Source organism: Leopardus geoffroyi, chromosome B3, assembly GCF_018350155.1.
Source record: "Leopardus geoffroyi isolate Oge1 chromosome B3, O.geoffroyi_Oge1_pat1.0, whole genome shotgun sequence".
Lineage (NCBI taxonomy): Eukaryota > Metazoa > Chordata > Mammalia > Carnivora > Felidae > Leopardus > Leopardus geoffroyi.
This window is the reverse complement of record NC_059337.1, coordinates 73,151,134-73,163,943: the sequence shown is the minus strand read 5'-3', so window position 1 is coordinate 73,163,943 and position 12,810 is coordinate 73,151,134. Positions and strand designations below refer to the sequence as shown.

At 39.0% G+C, this 12,810-nt stretch overlaps 1 long non-coding RNA gene and 1 gene segment (V, D, J or C); one reads left to right on the top strand and one right to left on the bottom strand.

Moving 5' to 3' along the window:
- Positions 1–12,810, top strand: part of LOC123583370 — a 110,717-nt gene that overhangs the window by 65,513 nt on the left and 32,394 nt on the right. The gene's annotated exons all lie outside the window — the stretch shown is intronic.
- Positions 1,403–2,242, bottom strand: LOC123583333. The segment is given in 2 exon segments: positions 1,403–1,740; positions 1,917–2,242. Coding segments are annotated over 2 exon segments (492 nt in total).

Genomic DNA, 12,810 nt, shown 5'->3' with positions numbered 1-12,810 from the left:
TCCTTCACCGTGCAGAAGGTTTTTATCTTGATGAGGTCCCAACAGTTCATGTTTGCTCTTGGGTCCCTTGCCTCAAGCAATGTGTCTAGTAAGAAGTTGCTGTAGCCACGGCCAAAGAGGTTTCTGCCTGTGTTCCTTTCTAGAATTTTGATGGTTTCCTGTCTCACAATTAGGTCTTTCACCCATTTTGAATTTATTTTTGTGTGTAGTCCAAATAGTGGTCCAGTTTCATTCGTCTGCATGTCGCTGTCCAGTTTTCCCAACACCATTTGTTGAAGAGACAGTCTTTTTTCCATTGGTTTCAAAGGAACATGCTTTCCTGCTTTCAAAGGTACTTGAACATATACTTATGGCTCCACTTCTGGATTCTCTATTCTGTTCCATTGATTTTGGTGTCTGTTTTTGTGCCATTACCATACTGTCCTGATGATTACAGCTTTGTATTATAGCTTGAAGTCCAGATTAGTGATGCCTCCAGATTTGCATTTCTTTTTAAGATCGCATTGGCTATTTAGGGTCTTTTGGGGTTTCATACAAATTTTAGGATTGTTTATTCTAGCTCTGTGAAAAATGCTAGTGGTATGTGATAGGGATTGCATTAAAACACATGAACTTCACTGGCTGACATCCTTTCCTTTCACTCTTCCCACTGCCACTGCCCTGCATCTTGGGATCACCTCCCAACTAAATCACTTGCACTTGAATCCTTATCTTCTTCTGGAGGAACAGAAGTGAAGACAGTGTGGGTGTACAACTGAAAAATCCCAAGTACATTTCTGATCACTAAGGGTCCGGACCTCAAACAATGTTAAGGGAGCTCAGTTTCACTCTCTCTCTTTCAGGATCATACTCTTCCTTTGTGGTGGGAAGAGGGCTGCTGGCAGCTGAATGGTTGTATCCTAGCCTCTTACATTCCCAGCAGTATTCCCAAGAGTTTCATATTAAGTTTTGGGATGTAGACTTGGGGCAGGTACCCATCCTTGAAACAATTAACTATGGTCAGAGAGAGAAGTATGTTAATTGGCCAGGGAGTCCAAGGCTGGCGTCGGCCTCATCTAAACCCAAACATGGGGTAGGAGGACACGTGGCTTGGTTATCCAGGGAAAATCCAGGTGTGGTCACCAGACAAGGAGGGATGGATGTTGGGCAGCAGAAGAGACAGATGCATATCCTGATTGGTTATGGGATTTTGCGATGAAAATACTTGTGAGACAGGGATCTTGTAACCACAACTCTTCATCTGATGCCAGATGTGGGAAGATTATTGCTAGAACATTCATCAGCTTCCTCTCTAGACCCACCAGTGCCACCCACCCTACCTTCTGTTTACCTTTTCCTGTTCTGTGGGTTGTTTTCTCCTAAGCTCCTGGAGCAGGTGACGGTTTCATGCTGAGCCCAGGGGGTTTTTGTAAGGCTCTCCCCGTCATTCCTCTCACCGTGCAGCTTCTCCAACAGCACAGAAATAGACGCCTGAGTCTGTAGGCATCAGGCCTGTGATGGTGAGACTTAGTGCTTTGTCTCTTGCCTGATATGACACAGAATATCGTCCTTTCTTAGCGTTTGTGCTATCAGAATAAAGATAAATGATTTCAGTCATCTTTCCATTGGAAGGCTGTTGAAACCAGCTCATCACATAGTAAGTATAGCTGAGTGTGAAACGGCAGAACAAATTCGCAGATTCTCCCTCTTGTTTATGCACCGAACTTGGATATTGAGTGACACTCTGTGTATTGCTGGAACCTGTAGAAAAGAAGGAAAAATAACTTAGCTGCTGACATAGCTTTCAAGAAAGCTATCAAATAGCCAGGTTTTCACCCAGAAAACAAAATGGAGAAAGGCACAGCTAAATTCTCTTCTAACTTCTTTCCCAGACCTCCTCCCTTGGGCCCCGGCTGCAGGGGTGGTGGGCTCCTTACCAAAGCTGATGAAGGCCACCACTGTGCACAATAGAGCGGGGAGTCTGGACTGCATCCTGGGGGATCTTCCTGTTAGTGAAATGGCTCTTGTTTGGTCTCCACCTGCCAGGCCCTTTGCAGTGTCACTGGAACTGGGTGGCTCTGTGGTCTTGCTTCTATAGAGCTGGCAGTGGGGTTTCTGCATACGTCAGCTTAGTCACACTTCCTGCTGTGTGTGCCTGCCTCCTGCCTCTTCCTCCAGGCCTCTGTTGTCTAACTGATAGATAACATGTCATGTATGGTTATCATGAAAGAAAACTTGCCCAATGTGGACATAACCAAGGGGGAGAAGTAGACATAAAATCCAACCAGGAGGTTGGTAATAATCTCATTACCCAGAGGTAATGCTGTTAACATTTTGTTGCATTTTTTTTCAGTATTTTTTAATGCAAATGTGCACATTTTAATGGAATTGGGATCAAATTAAAAGTATTTTTTGTGTTGAACATTATGTATATGAATGTGCCACCATGTCGTTCAACCGTACGTGAAATGTGATTTTTACAGCTTCAAGGTACTCTGCTGTGTGTCACTTAATTTGTTTACATATTATTGTTTGACATTGTTTTGTTTCCTTTTTTGACAGTTTTAAATAGGATTTAGCGGGCATTGTAAATATGTCTTTGCATTTCTGATAATTTGTTTGTATGTTAATTATGTTGGTTTAAAGTGTTTAATTATGGAAAATTCAAACATGTACCAAAGAGAGAATAGTACAATGAAAGAGCATGTACTCATTTCCAGGTTCCACAGTTATCAAGTCATGGCCAGTCTTGTTCGTCTACACCCACATCACCCTACACATCTATACCTCTTTCAGTTCTGGTTAGATTAAAGCAAATCCCAGACATCATAGGGTTGTGTCCTTTACACAGGAGGCATGTAACGTCAGGTTGTCTTTTGGTGTGTGTGTGTCTCTGTGTGTTGATCTATTGTTTGAATGGGAGTTGGTTTGCAAAATGATATTCTAATTATATCATTTCTACTTCATTTTTTAACTGAAGCATTTCTGTTAAGATAATTTTTCCTTGTCAATTATTTGATTAACTTTGAGGTTAAGTGTAGGATTCTTTCCATTCATTTGTCAGTTTGTAGGATAATGAGCTGATTCGCCTCTAGGGTGACCAAACCATCCCTGCTTGCCTGAGATGGAGGCGTTTCTCAGGACAAACACCAAAATAGTCCCAAGCAAATCTCATGCAACCAGGATAAACCCCTAAAAGTAAATAAGGAGGATTGTTTTAGGAACTCATGGATTTAAACATACTTGATGTGTTTTAGTTGATTGGATTCATGGTCTTATTGATGTGGGAATTGTCCCCTCTTTACTAGCAGAAATCTTTTCAGTCTGGCTGCTGAACCTTTGTGACATGGCCTCTGTAATCTGTGATAGCTTCTAGTTTTCTGGGAGAAGATATTCTAGGCTCATTTATGCACTTTCTTCCCCAGCAATGGAATCAACTATCTGTGATTAATGATAGATGTATTTTCTTTTTCCAGTTCTAATGTTTTAGTAATTTTACTGCAGTCATTAAGACATTTATTGAAATATAGAATAGAAAGAATAATATTGGAAATCTTTGACTGTTTTAAAATTTTAAGGGAATGTTTTTAATATCTCACTTTGAAAACAAATTCAAAGATTCCTTTCATCAGATTAAAGAAGTTCACTTTTCTTCTGAATTTGTGAAGAGACTTTAATTAGAAGTAAATGTTAGTGGGGCACTTGGGTGGCTCAGTCGGTTGGGCATCTGACTTCGGCTCAGGTCATGATCTCGCGGTCCATGAGTTCGAGCCCCGTGTCGGGCTCTGTGCTGATAGCTCAGAGCTTGGAGCCTGTTTCAGATTCTGTGTCTCCCTCTCTCCCTGACCTTCCCCCATTCATGCTCTGTCTCTCTCTGTCTCAAAAATGAATAAACGTTAAAAAAAATAAAAAAAAAAGAAATAAATGTTAGACTTGACCAAATCACTTTTCTGCATTTAGTGACATAATTTTATAGTTAATATCATTTATGTGTGATATGTTGTACTATTATTAAACCTTCCTCATATTCCTGAGATGAATCCTAATCGATCATGGCATATTAGTATTATCCAATGCTTGTTTAATATTATGTTTAGGAGCAATCATTGCTTTTAATAGGTGATATTGGTCTATAATTGTCCTTTGTCATCTATCTTTGTTTATTTTCATCATTGTGGTTCTCCTGGTCTCATAAAATGTGTTGAGTAGTAGTCTTCCTGTTTTTATTTTTCTCAGTAGTCAGGAATGGAAATTATTGGTCTTGGGTTTGATGTAACTTGCCTGTGAAACCATATTTTTGCATAGAGCTTTAAATTTATTTAATGTGCATTATAATTCAACTTTTCAAGTTTTCTTGTCAGTTTTGCTAGACAATAATTTTTAGAAAGTTTTACATTTTGTTCAAGTTTTCAAATTAATTTGTATGGATTTATTCCTTGCACGTTCTTAAAATCATTTAAATTTTCATTGTGTCTGTAGTTACAATCTTCCTTTACACCATGTTTTTATATATTCTTAATTTCCTGATAAATCTTATCAGAGAATTGTCCATTTTCTAATTCTTTTCAAAGAACCAATTTAAATGGATTCTTTCCTTTGGTTCTTTCTCTTTGTTATCTTAATTGTAGCACTGATTATTACTATTTTTGTTCTCTTACTTTTGTTGTTTACTCTTACTTTCTTTTAAAACTTTCTGATTGAATGTTTAGTTCGTTATGCTCAGTCTTTTTGTTTTTATATATTTTAAGGGTATAAAAACTCTCTGTGTGCTGCTTAGCTGCATTGCTCAAGTTTTAAAATGTAGACCTTTCATGATTGTTCCATTGTAAATATTTTAACAATTCCATTATAATTTCTTTTCTGGTTCATAAATTATTTTATTTTTTTAAAGGTTATTTATTTAGAGAAAGAGAGTTGGGGAGGGGCATAGAGAGAGGAGAGAGAGAATCCTGAGCGGGCTCTGTCAGCCCAGAGCTTGACCTGGGGCTTGAACTTATGAACTTGACCTGAAATCATGACCTGAGATCATGACCTGAGCTGAAATCAAGAGTCAGACACTTAGCTGACTGAGCCATTCAGGTACCACTGGTTCATAAATTATTTATGAGTCTATTTCTTTTTATTTATAGTTGTATTTTTACTGATAGTATCTAACTTTATTCATTGGAGTAAAAGAACATGATCTGTATGATATTGATTCTTTAATACTTATCTGATTTGCTTTTTTGTGGTCTATTTTTCTGATTATTTCTTAGGGGTAAATTTTTGGGTGTAGATTTATGGAATGAAATAATTTTATATCTATTAACAAATTACCCTTACCATGAATGTACAAATTGACCTTTCTATAGTGTTTTCCAAGAGTTTAGTTTTATGATATCATCATCTAATGCTTTAAAAAACTTGTCAATTTGTAGAGAAAAAATATTATTTCCTTGTTGTTTTATTGTGCCTTTGTTTATCAATGAGGTTGGATTCTTTTCATCTTTGTATTTGTTATTTTTTAATTTGGAAATTATTTTTTCATAGCCATTGTGTTTTTTGAAGTTGGCACAATTTTTCTCTAATTTCTTTGTAATAATATTTTATTTTATAAGGAGCTTGAACAAGTTTGTTTATAAAAGATCATTGTCCCAGACTCCACTGCTGATGCTTAACCAGATAGGTAGGCAGCTGAATGTTTATTTTGACAGTTCCTGAGCTCCTTGAACTAACCATGTGCCTAGGCCATCCCAACCCTCAACTCACCGTCACCCTGATAAATCTTTACAAAGAAATCACAAACCTCTGTGACCTTTATCCAGGTTGTTTCTGAGAACTATTTCAGAAAACCCTGAGATGCTGGCTGCTGAAATTGTCATTCCAGAGGAGTCAAACATGACATGAGTACCAAAGGGTACATGCAGAGGTTAGGGTGACCTGCTCAAGACAAGGAACAACTTCTTCTGACCAAGTTGTTCTTGCAGGAGGAAGAAAGGACGGGAAAGAAAGGAAAGGATGAATCTTTATAAACACCATTATAGAGTGAATTTTATCCAAAGAACTATTAATGAAATGTGGAGCCTCTCCCAATGGAGAAGTTTACAAGCCTGAAGACTGGGTCTAAGACAGATGTTGGGAAAACTATGCTTGCGGATGAAGGAAAGAGTTGCTCACAGAGCTTCCTCAAGTTTAGGAGAATTTTAAGGAGATTCTGCATTCAATGACCTGATATTATTCAGGCCTCTAATTTTCAGCTTATCCTTTTTTTTTTTTTTTTTTGTCCTAAGTTCAGGCCTCTCACCCATCCCCAGAGAGTGTCAGCATCTTCTCATTGTTCTGAGAGTTGTGTTAGTGGCACGATTGCCCCCTGGAGGCCAGACAGAGGAGCAGCCTCCTTAAAGTATTCTAGGCCAGTGGTTCTCAGGGCTGGGGGTACATTAGAATGGATTGAGGAGTTGTAACAAAAAGTGCTTGGTCCTGGACACCTAGACTGCTGGGGATGTGGGACACATTCTAGTATCACTTTATTAACATTTACACTTGAGTGAAAAACTAAAAATAAAATGAAAACAACTGCTCTGAAATAAACCTAAACATACTCAGAAGCAGAATTACTCATAGTAAGTAGCAGGGTAAATAAAAGATGTCAGGGGATGGAAAAAGGAGATATTTTACCTGTAGGTTTACAAGTCTGGGAGGTAATCCATTTTAGCAAATCTCCCCCTGGGACTTGGAGTTTGAATGTGACAGATTTTTGGTGTATATTTGTGATGTGCCCGCAAAGGTGCTCATTTTCATATATATAAGTTGACTGCTTATTACCCAACTGGTCTCCTAATTCTTAGACCTTAGTTTTCACTCAGCTTTCCCTGGGTTCTGGGTGGCTGGAATATTAATAGGTGCCAATATCACTGACTCTCAACTGAACTTCATCAAGGGCTTGGCCTCAGTGCCAAGACTCGCATTATGAGAGTTATACTTCACACAAGCACTAATTTAAGTTTTATCTTTTCAAATCATAGAATTACAAAAATTAGAATTAAAGGGCCTTTTGAGTGTCCCTAGACAAACTTCCTTATTTTAAATATCTGAAAAATCCATGAAAACATTTGACTTTTGGTAAACAAACAAATACACAAAGTACAACTATCCTAATTTAGTACCTTCTTCTCTATCCTTATTACCTGGCTGTCTCATACTCTGAACTCATGGGATACAAAAAATCAAAACTTCTCAGGCTGTACTACCTGGGAATTCTTTCCATTTATAGTCATATCCATAGAAAAATTTCCCCACTGTCTCTACCTAAAAGAAGCAAACAAAGCACTGCCAGTAGTCCTACTGATTTTCCCTAAGTTGTTCCTGGGAGTTTCTATTTTGGATGTAGAAACATGGTGGATGCAGAACGATTGGGAATACATGGAGGGAGGAGAGACACAGTCCTTCAAATACCTTTCAGGTCTGGGCCTGAAGGCCAGACTTTAAGTTATGAAGTGACTTTCTGCATGGTCCTGGCGTCCTGGTGTGCATCAGGGAGGGAAATCCGGCAATGTGTTTCTAGATCCAGCTCTATTTGCCCTATATTAAGGGTTATAAGAATCTGTCTTTAAGGATACTGCTAGTGAAGTCTCAAAAGGAAGTAAGGAATATGTTATTGGGAACTGGAGGAGGGGAATCCATGTCAAGTAGTTGCAGAAAAAATTTGAAATTGCCTCCTGTAGTTATGTGGAAAGCTGAACTTGGTTGTAGAGGTAGGGAGATTTCAAAGCAAAATATGAAGGTTCCACTGGGTTTCTTCTTGCTGCTTTTAATGAAATGAAGAGAAGAGAGATAAATAGAGGAAAGTATTGTTAAAAAAAAAAAAAAAAAAAAAAAGGAGCCAGGACTGGATGAATCTGGAAGTTCTCAAGCTCTTCAAATGGAAAAAGATGCTAAACTTAAGATAGCGTGACACAAAGAAAAAAAGTGACATTGTGACTATTTAACCTTTCATCAAAACCTCAGAAAGATTGAGGAGTGGGAGTATTCAGTTATACAAGGAGCTCTTTCAAGAGATTTGGATGTGACTTCCAACCAAACAATAGGGCTTCTAGGAAGCTTAAGAGAATGGTCCCTCAGAATTCTGAGTAAGGGTCACAGGTACAGGTTGTTTGGAAAGAATTTGTGGATGTGCCTTTGTTTTAAGGAGTAACATTCATTGAAATCCATCAGAGACCCAGGAGGTGTTTGAGAAAATGATTTCAGCAGAAACACTACCAGCTTGGATTGAAAGGGACAGAACACAGAATAAAAGGAGGAGGTCAGACCCCCAAAACTCTACTGGCAGGAAGCAGGTTTATAATACTACTTAACTGCAAATATGTGTTGCTTTTTTTTTTGAAAGAAGAGAGATGACTCTGAGAGCAGAAGTAAAAGCCAAGGAGTCACAGTTGAGAATTATTTCCAGGCCTTAAATCTAATTAAGGAACTCCTAAAGTTTGCCCAGCTGGATTTCAGTGAGTCTTTTCTACCTTTCATCCCCCCCACTCTTTTGGACCCAAATGTCTATAGCTATTAATCTGTGCCTTCCTGGTCATGTGTGATCTAACATAGTGATCTGGATGTGTTGGGGCAGATGGCTTGTTTCACAGCTTGAAAAATGGAGAGAAATTGTGTCCTAGGAGCTGTACCTAACAGATGACATCCAGGAGCTGCATTTGAACTTGGACCTCATTTAGATGATGTGATTTTTGTAAGTGAGCTGATGCTGTACAGGATGAGACTGTTGGGGTCTTTAGGAGTGTGTGTGAATGTATTTTGCAAGTAGGAGGGATATGAATTTTGGGGGGTCAGATGGTGGACTAAGGTAGAGAGATAAATCCTTTCCTCCTGGTGTCTATGCCTTTGGATAATCCCTTCTCTTGAGTGTAGGAGAGACCTGTGATTTGCTTCTAACCAACACAATATGCAAAGGTGATGGGCTATTCCTCTGTTACTGTTACATTAGGAAAGGTTGTGTCTTAGAAGAGTAGAATGAGAGATTCTCCTTGTTGGCTTGATGATGTAAGCAGCCTCTAGGAAAGTAATTGTTTTTGAGGATACATTGGAGTGTCAGAAAGGACCTTGTAAACTGTGAACAGTGATACAAATGTATGAGGCAGCTTTTAACTGTTCAAAAGGAACAAATGATAGATGTGGTATAAATATTTGTTGAATAAATAAATTAGAAGGTAAAACGCATTCTCGAAACAAATTTAATAAGTGGTTAGCTGAACCGTTGCCCTGGATTCCATTACCAGGAAAAATACTGATATATTATTATTGACTAAAGTTCATACTTCAGTAGATTTACTTTGATTTTACCTGAAGTCCTTGATCTACTGCAGAATCCCACCAGGAGACCACATTACATTTAGCTTTCATGTCTCCTTAGGCTCCTCTTGGCTATGATAATCACCCAGATTTTTAAAAAATTTTTTAATGTTTTTTTTTTAATTTAAGTTTTATTTGATTTTAGAGAGAGAGAGCATGAGCAAGGGAAAAGGGCAGAGGGACAGAGACAGAGAGACAGACAGACAGACAGACAGAGAGAATCCTATCAGGCTACATGCTCTGTGTGGAAGCCAACACAGGGCTCAATTTCACAACCCTGGGATAATGACCCAAGCTGAAATCAAGAGTTGGACACTCAACTGACTAGCCACCCAGACCCACCCTCAGATTTTTCTTATTTTTGATGACCTTGACAATTTTAGGATTATTAGTTAGATATTTTGCAGAATGTCCCTCAATTGGGATATTTCTGATGATTTCCTCATGATTACTTGGGGTTATGGGTTTTGGGGAGGAAGACCACAGAGGTAAAGTGCTATTTCTCTTCACATCATATCAAGGGGACATGCTACCAACATGACTTATCTCTGGTGATGTTGACCATGATCCTCGAACTAAGCTGGTGTTTATCAGGTTTCTCCACTGTTGCTTTTTCTTTTTTAAAGATTATTAATTTATTCTGAGAGAGAGAGAGAGAGAGAGCAAGAGAGCAGGGAGAGAGGGGCTGAGAGGTAGGGAGAGAGACAATCTCAAGCAAGCTCTGCACTGTCAGAGTCCGATGCAGGACTCAATCTCACAAGCTGTGAGATCGTGACCTGAGCCAAAATGAAGAGTCAGATGCTTAACCAACTGAACCACCCAGGCACCCCAATCCACTGTTGCTCTTTTGTCACCCTTTCCATACTGCCCCTTTTGAAAGGAACTCACTATGTGCAGCCAGACTTGAGGAGTGGGAAATGTGGAGTATCTATATAAATTATTTAGAATTCTAAAGCATGGGAAGTTTGTCTGTTCTGCCTCACTTATTTATTCAATAATACATTTATATCAGTGACTCTTGGGTACTTATTTTATACCTTGGGCTATTACTCAACATGACTATATTTTGTTGCTCAAATTGTTCCAGCTTTGGCCGCAGGGAGCTTTCTCCTGTGTCCCCTTAGGGCCATAGGGGACTCCTATGTCCCCTTAACATAGCCCCATCATTGGTGGCACTGGTTGTTTTTTGAACACTTTAAGATGCTTTGGACTTATCTTGCATATTCAGTGCCCCAGCCCTAGAATCAGCCATTTTTCCGAGGAACCCTGGTTACTAGTATTGAAAAATGGTATTAGAAACAAAGACATGAGATCTAGGCATGCTCATTGCTTCTGGGTTATCCTCAGAAACATCAAAGATGTGACTTAGGTTTTGAGAAACAGTGAGTTCAAAAGGTAGAAATGGGGAGGAAACATATTTCCAGAGAAGCAGCTGGCAGGAGCAGGACTTTGGATTTGGGAAAAGCACAGTCTCACAAGGAATCCAGAAGTCTTAAGGAAGCGAGATTCTTTGGAGGGACACAGTAGGGAGATTAATCTGGCAGCAGTAAGCAAAGTGACCCTGAGCAGAAAAGTCTGAAAGGGGAGAGAACAGTTAAATGTTCAGTGTAATAACAGGTACAGTGTTAAATTTGTCCCTCCCCCTTACCACCCTGGATGATGTGGGAGGAAAGGGCTGAACAACTGATCTAATCTGAACAGTCTGAGGAGTTGTAACCTGTCTCCCCTGCAGCAAGCCGGGAGTTTTAAAAAGTAGTATTGAACTATTTTGTTTGGTTAATTTGTTTCACCCAATGTTGTCTATATTAGTGTTTCTAGTTAGGTCTCTTTTGATTGCAAATGATAGAAAACCTGACTCAAAATAATTTATTAAAAAAAAGGAAATTAATTGTGTTGCATTTTTGGTGTCTTCCCTGTATCCCTTTGTGCTTAAGACTTCAGTGCACGCTGTCCCCTTCCTCCTGCCAGAACTTGGGCTTTTTCTTACTGCACAGCTGCTTGGCAGACATAAGTACTGGGGAATCATCACTCATATCCCTGGGCCCTGTCCTCCACCAGTGACATGCAGGATTAGGAGTATCAATCTCCTAGCTTCTCTGGCCCTCAAGCAGGATAAGTTGAGGCAAGTGTCTCCCATGGGTTGTTAAAAATTCCCTGGTATGATGAAAGTCTTGGTGCTCACAGTGACGGTTGGCTTGAGAATACACAGGCCCTGAATGATGGATCGATTTTTCTAATTTTTTTTTTTAATTTAAATTTTAGTTAGTGAGTTACAGCGCAATATTGGTTTCTGGAGTAGAATTCAGTGATTCATCACTTCCATACAACACCCAGTGCTTATCCAAACAAATGTTCTCATTAATGCCCATCACCCATCTAGCCCATCTCCCACCCCTCTCCCTCCATCAACCCTCAGTATGCTCCCTATCATTAAGAGTCCATTACAGTTTGTGTTCCTCTCTCCTTTTTTCTTTACCCCCTTCCCATATGTTCATCTGTTTACTTTCTTAAATTCCACATATGAGTGAGGTCATATGGTATTTGTCTTCCCCTGACTGAGTTCGCTTAGCATAATACATTCTAGCTCTGTCCACATTGTTGCAAATGGCAAGATTTCATTTTTTGATGGCTGAATAATATTCCATTGTATATGTATAGAACGTCTTCCTTGCCCATTCATCATTCAGTGGACATTTGGGCTCTCTCCATAATTTGGCTACTGTTGCTAATGCTGCTATAAACATCAGGGTACATGGACCCCTTCAAATCTGTATTTTTGTACTCTTTGGGTAAATACCTAGTATTGCAATTGCTGGATCATAGTGTAGTTCTATTTTTAACTTTGAAAAACCTCCATACTGTTCTCTAGAGTGCTGCACGTGTTTCTATACCCAACAACAGTGCTAGAGGGTTTCCCTTCTCCACATCCTTGCCGAAATCTGTTGTTTATTGTGTTGTCAATTTCAGGCATCAGACAGGTATGAGGTGGTGTCTCATTGTGGTTTTGAATTGTATTTCCCTGATGATGAGTGATGTGGAGCATCTTTTCATGTGACTTAGCCATCTGAATGTCTTTTTTGAAAAAGTATCCTTTCATGTCTTCTGCCCACTTTTTAACTGTATTATTTCTTTTTTGGGTGTTGAGTTTGGTTAAGTTCTTTATAGATTTTGGATTCTAACCCTTATTCAGATATGTTGTTTACAAATATCTTCTTTCATTCTGTAGGTTTTGTTGATTCTTTCCTTCACTGTGCAGAAGCTTTTTATCTTGATGAAGTTCCAATAGTTCATGATTGCTTTTGTTTCCCTTGATCTGGTAATGTGTCTAGTAAGAAGTTGCTGTGGCCTGTGTCAAAGAGGTTTCTGCCTGTGTTCTTTTCTAAGATTTTGATAGCTTCCTATCTTACATTTAGGTCTTTCATCAATTTTGAAGTTATCTTTGTGTATGGTCCAGAAAATGATCCAGTTACATTGTTCTGCATGTTGCTATCCAGTTTT